The following is a 16,154-nucleotide window of genomic DNA, read 5'->3' as shown; positions in this document are numbered from 1 at the left end:
GTAGGCGATATGAGACAGAGAATAGCTGGAGTCTTTTGAGTCTGTCCATGTAGGACATGTGTTTAATGCCTAGGATCCTCTTTGTGAGATATTTCTGTGATCTCTCCAGCTGTTGCAGGTGTCTAGTGAGGTACATGCCAAATGGGGGCATTATACTCAATGACTGGTATAATGAGAGAAGAGTAGAGAGAGATGATGACCTCTTTCTTCCTGGATGCAAAGCCCTTGGTAATGAGATGTGCCACATAGAAGGATTTTCTGACCACAGTGGCAATGTGGTCGTTGAAGGAGTGGTTGCTGTCAACCTGCATCCCCAGATCTCTTATAATGCCTTCAGTGTTCAGTGGGCTCCCATCGATGTGGTAATCAGTGGGAACTGAGTTTTTACCAAAGGGGATAATGACACATTTTTTGGCATTAAGATTAAGGCCATGGTTTCGACATCAGTCATTGGTATCAGTGAGGTCTTTCTGTACGATGTCTGCATCACTTGGGGAGTTAATAATGGCTCCCAGCTTGCAGTCGTGTGCGAACTTGGTCAGCCAGAGTCCCTTTGTGTTGGCCTGGACTTCTGAGAAGTAGATGCTGAACAGGAGAGGACCCAGGACCAATCCCTGTGGGACTCCACTCGTGACTGGTCGGCAGTCTGACTTGGAGTCTACTACTTTCACACTGTGGGTTCTATTTATGAGCCAATTTACAACCCACCTACTGATATAGGGGTTGATACCTAGTATGGTGAGTTTATCAATAATTTCTGAGTGAGGAATGATGTCAAAGGCCTTGACCAGATTGAGGTAGGCTGTATGCACTGCCTTACCTTCATCCACAGCTCTGGTGACTGACTCAAAGAAGTCAACCAGATTGAGCAGGCATGATCTCCCTTTCACAAAGCCAAATTGCGTGGGGTCTAGAGTTTGGAGATTTCCTATATCTTTGTTAATCAGGTCCATGATGATGTGCTCCATATCTTTACATATCAGACTCATCAGGCTAATGGAGAGGGATGACTGTAGCAGTGCACCATTCATTAGGGATAAAGCCTGAGGTGAGGCTGTGACTGAACAGGGCACACAGATGTGTTGCCATTTCGCTTTGTAGTTCATATAGAACACAGCCAAGGATATTATTGGATCCCATGGAAGCTTTATTCTTGGCCTCGAACAATGCAGATTTAACCTGTGCTGCAGTAATGCTGGGTGCCTGGCATTCTTCTGGTATTGTGATTGGTCCTTTAGGGGGAGAAAGGGGTAAAGGTGGCACTGAATCTGTCAGCCAGTATGTTGGCAATATCTGTTGGCTCAGTGTAGGAGGTACCATTGTGCAGTAACTCAGAGCAAATTTGGGTATTGCCGTGGAGGTTCTTGATATAACTATAGAAGGCTTTGTGATTGTTTTAGTGTCTGCTGCAATTCTGCCTTCATAGCTCATTTTAGAGGATTTGATGAGGGATCTCAACTTTTTATTGAAGCTAATTAGGGAGTTTTTCCAGTCTTGGGACTTCACCTTTTTCTGCAACAGTTTCTTCCTTTTATTGTAGAGTTTATTAATGGCAGGGGACCAGCAGGTTGGCTTCCTTTTTTTGGAGGAGAGCGTCTTGGTTCTGTTGGGTATGGCTAGTTCCATGCATTTATGTACATGTTCGTACAGTATAATTGGTGTATGATTTGGCAGTCATCCAGCTATTTTCTATTGAAATTAGCCACCTCTGTTTTTAGGAGCCCAAAGTCAACTTTAGAGAAGTTTTTCAAGGTGGTTACCTTTGCGGGGGTGTGGGTGAGATGTGGATTTCCATGGTGATTAGTTTATGGTCAGATCTGACCAGGGAGGGATTGACTACTGGTATACAGTAATGGTCACCCATGTTAGTAATAACCAGGTCAAGGATGTTGCTTCCTCTAGTGGGGGTCAGAATGAGCTAGTCCAAGGCACTGGAATTGATGAATTCCAGGAAGCGTTGGGCCAGAGTATTGGTGCCTGAGTAGTTCTTCCACTTGATGGAAGGGTAGTTGAAGTCTCCTTGTATTAGAGTGTTGGGTTGGACACTGATAGATTCCAGGGTGCTTAGGAACATGGAGTGAGAGTCTAGGGATATGTTGGGGACCTATAGCAGGCTATGACCTGGATCGCCATCTTACCCAATGTTAGTTGTACCTGAAGTATCTCAGATGCATTATGCTGGGCTACTAGTCTGGAGGTGTGCATATCCTTTATGAATATGGAGACACCAGTGCCTTTGGAGCTACGGTCCATGTTTCAGGGCTGAAAGGTGTGGAATGAGTTGTAGCCTGATAGCGCAAAGGTGCTTTCTGCCGCTTTAAACCAGGTCTCCATTACAGCACAAATGTCGATGTTCTCCATTTTGAGGAGTGCTTCAAGCAATTGCATCTTGAGATTTAGACTTCTAGCATTGAGCAGCATGACCCTCAGATTGCATTTATTTATAGCTGTTATGCTGGTAATTTTGTCTTTGGAACACCACCTAAAAAAGGCACTATAGGGGTGGCAAGAGCCTTAGCCAGTACCCGGAAACACAGGAGTGACAGATGCAGGCCATCTCTGGCAAAGAATCGAGGTTGGTCAATCATGTCGTCCTAACCAGACAGATACTGGATCCCCTTAGAATGACACCAGAAACTTAGCCAATTGTTGAAGTCAATTATTTTTTGTTTGTACTGCGGTATCATTCTGGGTGACGGTAGGATGCTCAGGGCTAGGGTCATACCTGCTTGGGACACATAATCCGAGAGCTCCACCATGTCTCTTTTCATGTAGTCCAGGGAGGTGCATCTCCGGTTATTCACACCCACATGGACAATGACAGAGTCATACTTGCACTTGTTGTGGAGTGACCTGAATGCATGTGTTATGTGTAGGATTCTGGCACCTGATAGACAGCTGACTGTTACCTTCTCCTTATTCAGCCTAGTGAGTGGGACATCTGTGTGTCTCACTATTGAGTCACCTATGATTAGTGTATTGGGCAAGGTATTTAGCCTTAAGGGCTTAGGTTGAGGGGCACACTGTGGAGGTGAGCTATGTATCCTGTGGTTTGTGCTGTGTTGTGGTGGTATGTCATATTAGAAGAAGGCTGGATGTACTCTTTGGACATCCAAGATATCTACCTCCACATAATGATTACAAAGGAGTTTGGGAGATATCTCTGTATTTCTGCTTCTTGGAAGCAGCCAGTGATTACAAGTTCTAGATACTTCCATCTGGACTCATTTCAGCCCCAGAGTCTTTAACAAATGCCTTTTCAAAGTGGCAACCCACCAGAAGTTGCAGGGAACCAAGACATTTTAATATCTAGACTACTGTCTCCTAGCTGACTTATGGTTTAACCTCTGGCTGTAGAAAGGGAGTCTATGACCAAGATATTCCACTGCCTTAGTATTACAGTGAACTAAGCAGTTACTGATGATCCATTCTCAGCTGCTCACCTTCATCAGCTGTTATGGACACAGCTCTTTGCAGGACATATCTACTGTTGAAATGGTTATAGTATCCTCAATACAATGTCTCTGTCATTTTGAAATCCAAAAGAACCTTGGCTCATCTTTGTCTCAAGACTTTAGGTCTTATGGTGTCATCCTTCCTGATGGTGCACATAACCAGATTCCATATAAGGGTGATACCAGTGGTTGCAGACATAAATCTTCAAAGCATACAATATTAACCATTCATGGTGGATGAAGATCCAAACATTATTAGAGTCAATCCATTTCACTTATCCACTCCCATGGTTGCAGTGTCATTGTTTCTGCATCTGCCCCAGAGCTGGAGGCATTTCACTGAGTAGACAATTCAAGGTGTTCAGATGTATTTGAATCCACCCTCCAAATACCACCCAAAAGAAGCAGGAAGACCTTCTTAGCCTCCTAGCCTTTCAGGACTCACTTCTTCAAAGTGTGATTGCTATCCACTTTCAAAAAATGATTTGATATGTCAACAAATGAGGGGGGACTTTTTATCCATTATGTTGAGAAGCCATTCAGAATGGTGATGGGCCATTCAGTTGAAATATTTTTAATGAACGGGCTCAGTTCTTGTTTGCTGATGTCTCATAAATGGTCCTTCAGTAACTCAGAAGTCAATTTAATTTTTGGGCCAAACCTTATTCAACCTCTGTAGCTAATTCTCCTTCACCCTCCCATTGGGTCATCTAGTGCAGAAATGACCCCTGACCCTTGAACTCCTTTGTTTATTTTCCCTACTTCCTCTGATGAAGTTTATTCTGAAATGAAGGTAAACAAGATCAGGGTACTTCTTATGTCCTTTTATTGGCCCAACAGATTTCATTTCTACCACTTTGTTTGCTGGAAATAAATCAGAGGTTGCATCCATCATTAATGCTACTCACTAACTCAGCCCTATGGCAGCCATTACCTGGATATTCACTCTCTCAGGGTGACAGCGTGTCTGATCTTGGTTTGCTACTCACCAGTAACCCCACTTTCTCCTCTTGAGTGGTTCAGATTATTTCTTCCTCTTAGAAAGTGAGCACTCATAAGACATACAAAGACAAATGGTCCAGTTTCTCTATTTGGGCTACTGTGAAATTATTACACCCTTTTTCAGTCCCGTCCCATCCATCCTGGATTCTCTCTCTCCCCCAGACTTGTGATTCTGGGCTGAGTTATTCCTCAGCTCATTCCCTGAGGCCCATAATCCTGCACTGCTTCCCCCATGCAAATATATGCATTTGTTTGTTTGTTTGTTTTGTTTTGTTTGTTTAGTTGGTTAATTATGTACTTACTTACTAAGGAGGGATTTTTTTTAAACTTCTCCCTCCCACTCTCACTCTGCCTTTGGCTGTATCCCTGTGTTCCATGGATGGGATGAATATCCGTTGATCCTCAATGGCTCATTTCCAGGTAATCACAGTCAAGACCCTTTGCTGGGTGCGACTTTTGACACCTCAGGAGGTCAACCTTAAGGTAGTACAGTAATTTAGTCCTGGGGAGCAATGGATCCAGTGAGTAACTGCAAATATGGACCCAGGAGCCCTCATGCTTGTACTGGCTTGTCAAGTTTGCTAGCTGTGGCAGCAACTACTGTAAGTGAATTAGGACATTGTTGTTACCCTCTGTTTTATCCTGAGATATCTTGCAAGGCTTCTGGTCACCACTACACATTTTGCAGGCATCAGCTTTCCCAAAACCCTCCTCCAAGTCAGGAGCGCTGTCCATCAGCTGCTTCATTTTAGAAAATATATATAACATGAAAACTCAGAGCTGAACAAAGAAAAATACTGTTGACAGGATGTTTGCAGCTTGTTTATGAAACATTACAAAAATTAATTATCTTATTTATTCCAGCTGTGAAAACTCATTTTAAGACTGTAAATCTACTGACGGACTGCACTGTGAAGATGCATTTGTTTGAACTATTCTGCTACTTTTGTCAAAAAGCTCTGGAAGTAAATATTGAATTTTAGACTATAACCTTTCAGAGTTCTGCAGCACATTAATTATTTTCTTTTCTGGTTTACTGTAAGCTGTTCTACCTTTCCTGCCACTTAATTGTTTATTGTATGTTTTTTTTAAATTCTACTGCACTTTTAGAACACACCCTTTTCTTCATAATCTTCTCTACTGCTTCTGAGAATTATACTGCTTTAATTTGTCAATAGGATTTTATTTGAAGTGCATTTTGCTTTAATCGTCTTTATCATGCATCACAAAGGCATCTCACCATTCAACCCCATGTGTTACTACTAGCTGTACTCCAGTGTTTATTTCCACATTCCCCCATGAGCCTCATGCTTGCCACTGCAGACTGTATATACCCCTGTCTGGCAGGAATACAGGTGGTAAAATATCAAGGCCACCAATCATGACCTCAGGTTCTTAAGGGATTTTTTTTTATCTGCCAGAAATTCCAAAGACAAGCATTAAATGTAATGACATTAAGCTCAATATGAATGACAACTTTGACACTTGCTCTATAAGTTTAATGCTATTCACCTGCAGTTGTACAGTCCGTCCTGCTTTCATTATTGTTAGGTGCAAATGTGTGACAATTTTTATTCCCCCATGTAAATCGGGAGAACAGTGAGAGCCACAGCATCTCACCTAATCAGACCAGTTCTACCAGGCCTGGGTGACTTGCTGAACTCTGCCACTAACAGCAAAGTTTGGAATGTAACCCTTATGGCAAATGAGGTGCCTATGCATGTGCAATGGGACATTTACATTTTTTGCCACTGTTCCTATACTCTACTGTTATTCATTCTTTCATTCTCAAATTAACCTCTTAATTCATTTCTCAAATCCAAGAAAAAGGAAACCGCAAAACAATCTAAATGGTGAAAACACTGGAACTAACTGGAGACACCCGTGGAGGAAGTTTCAAAGTTTTTATTGTACATAAAGTGCTTTTCGTCACAACAAATGCTGCAACTTCTTCAGATAAAATGTAATGATAAAACCTACTATTTATTTAAAATCATAACAATTATTTACACTTAATAATCCAATTACTTATAAAATGTAATGATAAAACCTATTATTTATTTAAAATCATAACAAGTATTTACACTTAATAATCCAATTACTATCTTACAGTACCACCCACTTAGGTTAACCCTTCTTTACCTAGACCCATGTCGAATGTCAGATCTACATGCTTAAAGTCAAGGTTAGCTTTATATTAAAGAATCTTTATAATCTTATAAAAGTGTTGGAATAAATCAACAAATCATCAAATTCTTATGATTTTAAATAAATAGTAGGTTTTATCAATACATTTTATCTGAAAAACTTGCAACATTTGTTGTGACGAAAAGCACTTTATGTACAATAAAAACTTTGAAACTTTCTCCATGTGTGTCTCCAGTTAGTTCCAGTGTTTTCATCATATGGATTCTTAATTCATTTCTGGCTGCCAGTGGGATTAGAGCTTATCCCAGCACTACTCAAAGAGTGCAAGGCAGAGGAATTAATTCTGAATGGGTTGCCAGCCCATTGCATGATGTACACAATCATACACTCAGTGCCATAGCGCATGTGCACACCGACACGCACGCACACACACACACACACACACACACACACACACACACACACACACACACACACACACACATCAGACACTTTAGAGGAATGCCATTTCATCTATGGGAAATCTTCAGGAGGTTGAAGGAACACCTGGAGAGAACCTTTGTGGACACAGGCAGAAAGTACAAACTCCACAAAGAAGGTCACTAAGATGCTAACCAGGGGAAGTGAGCACTGTGAGCCAGCAATGCCAGATGCTGTGTAACTATGCTCGCCCACACACACACTTTATGCACCTAACTTGATTTTTTCCCAGAAACACTCCCTTGCTTTACTAAAATCAACCTGCCTTATATCCAGCACTGTAACATTTCTATTACTTGCTTCTGCTGCAATGTGTACTCTGATTGGTACTGTACAGTGGTCATTGGCTACCACAAGGCTACCAGCTTTATAATGTGGGATCATTTTTGCATCCCCACTGGCAAGTACTAGGTTAAGGCTGGCTCCTGCTGAATGTTTTCTGACAGGAGTTGTTTGAGGCATGCCCTCTGTGGTGCATCAAATAAGTCTTTGATCCTGGATGTTTCTAAAGTTAACATCTGTTGCAGACCACTTTGTTGTGGCCTGGTTGTCTGTAGTTGCTGCAAAACTTTTCCTGAAGTATCTTAAGTTTAGTGCATAAAATACAGGAGTTTGGGGGTCTCCCTGTGCAAAGAAGTGTACAGGATGAAGCCCATAAAACTGCCAATGTTTTATTAATTTTGTTTACATGTTTAGTTGTTGAAAAATAGGCTGGCAAGAAGTAGGCAGAATCCAGAAGTTACATTATCTCCATCAGCAGTATGCCTCCATGCCGTCATTCTAGGTATTCAGTTTTCTTACTCAGACAGCAATCTTTAAATGTCTCTTGCACAAATAAATGCAGAGGTAATGCTCTGTTCACCATGGACAGTTGGCTGGGACCATGAAAGATGCTCAGGGCAGTTTATTAGAAGGGAAGCCTTATAATGGCCCTTTTTGCAGGAGCACCTGAATGCATACAACATTGAACTTCCATAAACTAAGAAGGATGCATGGAAAAAAAACAAATAAAATGGTCAGTCAGTGAGCTATGTTTCTAAGTACTTAAGGGCACCTACAGCTACCTAAAAATACAGACCATGTTTTACAACAGCAGAGAATGCTCTTCATATTCTAGTAGGGAAGTCCCCACTGGGAGTAGTAATACTTACACTGAAAAATAAGTTAGAGGAAAATGCTGACCATGAAAAGACAGCTTGATAAAGAACCGCTGCTCATGTGAAAATAAAAAAAATAGAACTATATAAAAAGGGATCATGTGACTCATCCTGAAAAGACTGCCATATATATAGATCTGCTGCTCATGTAAAAATAAAATAAACTTAAGTATGTAAAAATTGTTCTTGTGACTCACCTAAAAGATAGCCAGATATAGATCTGCTGGTCATACAAAACTAAAATAAATACAGATATATAAAAAGTGTTCTTAGGCTCTTGTGAAGCAACAAGGGGATCCATGACAGACATCTTGGCAGTGAGACATCTATTATCCACAAGGGAAAACAAAATGAGTCTTCACATACAACAGCTTTCAGCCACTTAAAACATTGTTGGCTATCCTAAGTTAACCACCTCTTAATTTTCTACTCATCAGACAGTCAACACTACCCAGTTGTGTTAACTGTTTAGTAGGTTTACATAAGGTACAGTACTAATAGATGCCAAATGCTTCATAAATCTGATTAAATGGCCCTAGTTTTCCCCTTTAAGGTTTAACTACATCTGTCACCTGCTTAATGTCGTGTCAATTCTCATTCCAGACAGTGCCCCAAAAGGGTGTTAACTAAATCACTACAGAGTTCATAGATCACAAGATTTTGTTCAGAGCAATTGATCAGGTTATAATTGATCTGGTAGGTGGTGCTGATTCATTAAAATTGCAGAGGCTTGAATTACTATGGCAACTAAAAACAAATGTGTGCCATTACCCAGGCCTGAATGAAATTTGCTCCGTATTATGTATTTTAAAACTTAAAAGTTGGATGAGATAAGGAAATGTACTGTGGTCATCAAATAGCCTATTGGAAGCCAGCATTTTCAAAGTAGATACATTTATGTTATATTGAATGTTGTGCAACATTATGTATTTTAAAACCAAAAGAGTGATGAAATAAGGCAGTGTGGTGTATTTATTTAACAGTTCATTGGAGCTGTTATTTATAGAACATACAAACACACTTATTTTCTAAGTACTTGTAGGATATGAGGTTGTGTTAAGATGTTGTGTTTAGATTATTAGTAACTTTAGTTTAGTTGGTTGATTTATTCAACACGTTTATAAGATTATAAAGATTCTTTAATATAAAGCTAACTTTGACTTTAAGCATGTAGATCTGACACTTGACGTGGGTCTAGGTAAAGAAGGGTTAACCTAAGTGGGTGGTACTGTAAGATAGTAATTGGATTATTAAGTGTAAATAATTCTTATGATTTTAAATAAATAGTAGGTTTTATCAATACATTTTATCTGAAAAAGTTGCAACATTTGTTGTGACGAAAAGCACTTTATGTACAATAAAAACTTTGAAACTTTCTCCATGGGTGTCTCCAGTTAGTTCCAGTGTTTTCATCATATGGATTCTTAATTCATTTCTGGCTGCCAGTGGGATTAGAGCTTATCCCAGCACTACTCAAAGAGTGCAAGGCAGAGGAATTAATTCTGAATGGGTTGCCAGCCCATTGCACGATGTACACAATCATACACTCAATGCCATAGCGCATGTGCACACCGACACGCACGCACACACACACACACACACACACACACACACACACACACACACACACACACACACACACACACACACACAACAGACACTTTAGAGAATTCCATTTCATCTATGGGAAATCTTCAGGAGGTTGAAGGAACACCTGGAGAGACCTTTGTGGACACAGGCAGAAAGTACAAACTCCACAAAGAAGGTCACTAAGATGCTAACCAGGGGAAGTGAGCACTGTGAGCCAGCAATGCCAGATGCTGTGTAACTATGCTCGCCCACACACACACTTTATGCGCCTAACTTGATTTTTTCCCAGAAACACTCCCTTGCTTTACTAAAATCAACCTGCCTTATATCCAGCACTGTAACATTTCTATTACTTGCTTCTGCTGCAATGTGTACTCTGATTGGTACTGTACAGTGGTCATTAGCTACCACAAGGCTACCAGCTTTATAATGTGGGATCATTTTTGCATCCCCACTGGCAAGTACTAGGTTAAGGCTGGCTCCTGCTGAATGTTTTCTGACAGGAGTTGTTTGAGGCATGCCCTCTGTGGTGCATCAAATATGTCTTTGATCCTGGATGTTTCTAAAGTTAACATCTGTTGCAGACCACTTTGTTGTGGCCTGGTTGTCTGTAGTTGCTGCAAAACTTTTCCTGAAGCATCTTAAGTTTAGTGCATAAAATACAGGAGTTTGGGGGTCTCCCTGTGCAAAGAAGTGTACAGGATGAAGCCCATAAAAACTGCCAATGTTTTATTAATTTTGTTTACATGTTTAGTTGTTGAAAAATAGGCTGGCAAGAAGTAGGCAGAATCCAGAAGTTACATTATCTCCATCAGCAGTATGCCTCCATGCCGTCATTCTAGGTATTCAGTTTTCTTACTCAGACAGCAATCTTTAAATGTCTCTTGCACAAATAAATGCAGAGGTAATGCTCTGTTCACCATGGACAGTTGGCTGGGACCATGAAAGATGCTCAGGGCAGTTTATTAGAAGGGAAGCCTTATAATGGCCCTTTTTGCAGGAGCACCTGAATGCATACAACATTGAACTTCCATAAACTAAGAAGAATGCACGGAAAAAAAAACAAATAAAATAGTCAGACAGTGAGCTATGTTTCTAAGTACTTAAGGGCACCTACAGCTACCTAAAAATACAGACCATGTTTTACAACAGCAGAGAATGCTCTTCATATTCTAGTAGGGAAGTCCCCACTGGGAGTGGTAATACTTACACTGAAAAATAAGTTAGAGGAAAATGCTGACCATAAAAAGACAGCTTGATAAAGAACCGCTGCTCATGTGAAAATAAAAAAAATAGAACTATACAAAAAGGGATCATGTGACTCATCCTGAAAAGACTGCCATATATATAGATCTGCTGCTCATGTAAAAATAAAATAAACTTAAGTATATAAAAATTGTTCTTGTGACTCACCTAAAAGATAGCCGGATATAGATCTGCTGGTTATACAAAACTAAAATAAATACAGATATATAAAAAGTGTTCTTAGGCTCTTGTGAAGCAACAAGGGGATCCATGACAGACATCTTGGCAGTGAGACATCTATTATCCACAAGGGAAAACAAAATGAGTCTTCACATACAACAGCTTTCAGCCACTTAAAACATTGTTGGCTATCCTAAGTTAACCACCTCTTAATTTTCTACTCATCAGACAGTCAACACTACCCAGTTGTGTTAACTGTTTAGTAGGTTTACATAAGGTACAGTACTAATAGATGCCAAATGCTTCATAAATCTGATTAAATGGCAACATCATTATGTGCTCTTCCACATTTCAAGGTGCGCTTGAACTAAACATCATGTAATGACAGGGTACACATGCAACACGCCCTCAGTAAATCTGTTAAACACAGGTGTCAATGTTGCTCACCTTTTGCAGAAGAAGCAGGACGAGGGCCAGGAAAAGAGAGGAAACTTCACCCTACAGCAGCAGCACACCTGACAATTCAAATGTAACAGTGTGAGGTTAGCAGGTCTCCATACTTCATAAAGTTATTCTATGACCGATAGTTAACATATAAAAGAAGTGGCACCAGACAACTGATCAGTTACATTGAGCAAAAGACAACTAATAGGGCCCCAGTCTTTGGGACACGGACACACACACACACACACACACACACACACACACACACACACACACACACACACACACACACACACACACACACACACACACACAGACACTTATGAACATTTTGTTATGAAGCAACACATATTTCACAGAAATACAGTTTATTATAGCATATGAAGATCACATGACCCACCCAGTTTGACTATTTCCAAATTAATGACCTGCAGATCCTACACAACCGAATGCTCATATGTTTACCCACACTACTGTAAGCCTTGCCTTATTCTGCCCTATACATTCTTGAGTTACTTTACTCATTTTTTTCTCAACAGGTTCTTCTGGAGGGTTGCTACAGTCATCAGCCACATTATTGTAAAATAATAACTATTCTCCCCTTGTATTCTCAGACTGTATTGCTTGACCCAGTTAGATATCAGTTGTTTTGTTGGTAGTGCCCATTTTTATTTGTGGCTCAAAGAAGAAATCTCCAAGAAAAACATTGCCATGTAACATTACGTACTGACATTCATGCTATTACTAAATTGCCTTTTGGAAAAGACAATAGTTGGCTTTAATTAAAAATGTGGGAATTAAGGCTTGATTTATTTGAGCTACTGCAACCCCTTAGTTAACATAATTAGTAAGCAGGGGTGAGGGGCACACCTTGTAAGTAAGCAGGGGTGAGGGGCACAGCCCATAAGTAAGCAGGGTTGAGGGGCACAGCCCGTAAGTAAGCAGGGGTGAGGGGCACAGCCTGTAAGTAAGCAGTGGTGAGGGGCACAGCCCATAGGTAAGCAGGGGTGAGGGGCACAGCCCGTAAGTAAGCAGGGGTGAGGGGCACAGCCCATACGTAAGCAGGGGTGAGGGGCACAGCCCATACGTAAGCAGGGGTGAGGGGCCCTAGACCATAAATAAGCAGGGGTGAGGGGCACAGCCCGTAAGTAAGCAGCGGTGAGGGGCACAGCCCATAGGTAAGCAGGGGTGAGGGGCACAGCCCGTAAGTAAGCAGGGGTGAGGGGCACAGCCCATACAATGTCAGGAGGGTGCTGGCTGCACAGCCCTCTGTGGAAAATATGTTTTGAAAAGTGTATCTAGTGTGTCCTTGCAGTCACTGTACCGAGTAATCGCATTTGATAGCTAAATGTTTTTTTTTTCTTTTCAGTTCTGTAACAACATGATTGCTCAGATTACCAACATTTTCAGAGTCATCATTATGATTTCTTTCCAAAAGGTGTATGATCAGCAATAGATACCCAAATGGACCACATTCTAAACACATTATCAGCTTTGCAGTTAGATGGAGGTAAAGGAATCAGTTCTACAAAATATAAACCAACTTGCACATCAAATAGAAATAAATGGCCTACGGGGAGACCTGAAGAAGGTAATGCACAAATCTAAACTACTTGAGGGGGAATATTTGGTGAAGTAGGTAATTTACTGAAGTGTTTTATGATACTACCTGAAAAACAACTATGTATGCAATAGTGCAGAAGAATCGTATGTGAAACAGAGTGAAGGGCTTATCTATAAACAGACACTTAACTTTGCAACTTTAAATTCAATAACTTTGCCACACTACCAGACTGAACATACATTGGCCCATTAACAACCTCAACTACATACAACTTGCTAGGTCATGGTATCCTGGCTCAGTGGCACACAGAGGAGAAGTCATGACCACAACTCCAAAGAGCAGTGATCAGTTAGAGTGAGTAGAGTGCATCAGCTGACTCATCTGGGGGTGGGGCTGGGATGGTGGTTTCCTGGTCACCTGATTTGCTCTCTGGTAAGCAGAGGCTTGCAACTCTCAAACAGCATTTACCTAACTGATGTGGTCTCTGCTCTTCCTGGGTTGTGAAGGTAGCCCTGGTTGATGCAAGTGTGTGTGTGTGTGTGTGTGTGTGTGTGTGTGTGTGTGTGTGTGTGTGTGTGTGTGTGTGTGTGAGTGACATGCACATATATAGAGAGGGTATAGAACGCCTCTGTTATAAAGCAGGTACCCATGCCAGCCACCAGGGAGGTAGGATTAGGGGTTTCAGCATTAAAGTCCTGATGTTTGCCAGAATTGACTGTTGCCTCACAGAGAATGAATGGTTTAGTGCATTGCAAGTGGGGGGCTCATGACTGTCAGCCAGTAAGGACCTTCAAAAAAACAAAAAAATATATATAGGTCATGGTGATAGTGAAAATTTTAGTAATGTCACTTTGACAGAACAGCCCTGCTACAGTGTGAGACTATCCACCAAGTTCAGCTTCTTATAATTCTACCACAGTGCCAGGCCAGACTGACCATGATCTATGAACTTGCCAGAGAATGAAACCATGCTAACATTTAGTGTCAGAAACAACATAAGCTTCATATAACAATGCTGTCAAAATGCAAATCACACTAACAGTGGCCTCACTGAGATAGCAGAAAACAGTATTTTGCAAACAATTAAAACAATGCAGATCAGAGTAATGGTCCATATGCTGTGAAATGAATGACTGAGGACAAAAAGAAATAAGTTAAAAAATGTTTAGTTATTATCGTTGTAGTTCACACAGAATTCCAAGGAAAGAACTATAGGTTTCCATTTCAAAATGAACTACTCACAGATGAATAGCTGATCTGTACAAGCTGGATGAGATGCCATAAGCAAATCTGGGATATTTTATTTGTGAGATCAAATGTAAATAACATACAGACATGGATGTATTGCTGTGCAGTACAGGAATTACTGGTTTATGAGAGAGAAGACAGAAACAGCTGAAGAGATTAGCATTGGAGGTGTCTCTATTTACATTAAAAAACAAACACACCTCAAGACTTGTCTGTCAGTAACGTGTTTGACCTTCTCCACATTCAGATTGCCTTAGACGAAGTCCCATGACATATCCTAGCAAGCTATAGATTCCCCTCTATGACCCAGGAAAGCCATAATGCATACTTGTGTTTAGAGATGTTCCACATTCAACCTAACACCATATTTATGAATGACTTTAATTACCCCAATATAAACTGGGAATCACACACAATCCCTAATATGCAGGCCCAAAGATTCCTAGGATTTGTAAATGCAAACATCTTGGACCAGTTAATCTGCATGTCCACTAGAGGTGCAAACATCCCTGGCCTGGTCCTCACAATCATGACAGAATGTGGTACCCTCTCTAGTGTAAGGTCCTTGCTAGTCAGGTCAGACCATAAAGCTGTCTGCTCTGACGTAAAGGTAAAACAAGGGACACCGGCTAACCCTGGAACTTTTAGGAATTATTCTAGGGCAAACTTCCAACTACTAAGTGACACACTGGCAACATTTCAAGCCTCCCCTCTCCCAAACCCTGAGAACACCGCTGCCTGTGTGGACTCATTCACAGGCTCCCTGTATAATCATATTAACAGCTGCACAGAGGCAACTGTACCTACCTGGATTAAGAACAGGATCAGCTAAAAAAAAAAGCCATCCTGGTGGAATCCAAAAGGATAAAATTCATGACAAAAATCAGGAGGTGTAATGCTCAGCAGAGTAAAAAATCCCTATTCAACCTAAACAAGCAACTCAGGGGTATAATAAAGTTCTCCAGTCCAAAGACAAATTTGAGGTAAAATCAACTCCCTAGGCCAACAACAATCATAAAGCTTTCTTCAGCTATGTCAGTAACCTCAAAGGCAATACACAGCAATGTACTGAATTCATTGTAAATGGTGCCATCTATATGGAAGATACAGCCAGCCTCCTGGCTGACACATTTAGCTCCAGTTTTATCCCCTCTCCCACCAGATGCCCCTCAGGAAAAACCCATATCTATAACTCCCCCCAACTATCAGTACGGAGCAAGTGGTCAGGGCACCCCCCCAAGAGTAAAAGCACTGCATTGATTGGTCTTGATACTATCACAGGATGCCTCCTTAATAGCATGAAATCTGAACTACTGGTATCACTAGAAACACTATTTAATCACAACTGCCTAACAAGCTTCATGCCAAATGAATGGAGGACTGTAATCGTTATTTCAATGCACAAGGGTGGGCCATCCATGGACCCAGAGAATTATCCACCCGTAAGCCTGATTAACCTGATATGCAAAGCTATGGAGAAAATAATCATGAATATCCTAAAGGACAGCATAGGTAACCTACAAACACTGGACGCAAATCAGGTCGCGTTTGTCAAGGGCAGATCTTGCCTACTTATCCTGGTAGACTTCTTTATAAAGATCACCATGCAATAGATGAGGGTAAAATGGTTTGCACTGCCTA

General features: G+C 41.0%; 1 protein-coding gene across 2 annotated transcripts in view; it reads right to left on the bottom strand.

Moving 5' to 3' along the window:
* SPIRE2 (spire type actin nucleation factor 2) overlaps positions 1–16,154 on the bottom strand; it is a 1,014,080-nt gene that overhangs the window by 88,650 nt on the left and 909,276 nt on the right. For both annotated transcript variants that reach the window (XM_044081853.1, XM_044081854.1), the window contains one exon: positions 11,705–11,772. In XM_044081853.1, coding sequence (XP_043937788.1) covers positions 11,705–11,772 — 68 coding nt within the window. The remainder of the gene's footprint in view (positions 1–11,704; positions 11,773–16,154) is intronic.

This window comes from Protopterus annectens, chromosome 8.part1, assembly GCF_019279795.1.
Source record: "Protopterus annectens isolate FY-2018-M chromosome 8.part1, PAN1.0, whole genome shotgun sequence".
Taxonomy (NCBI): domain Eukaryota; kingdom Metazoa; phylum Chordata; order Ceratodontiformes; family Protopteridae; genus Protopterus; species Protopterus annectens.
The sequence above is the reverse complement of the archived record's forward strand: the minus strand, read 5'-3'. Positions and strand labels throughout refer to the sequence as shown.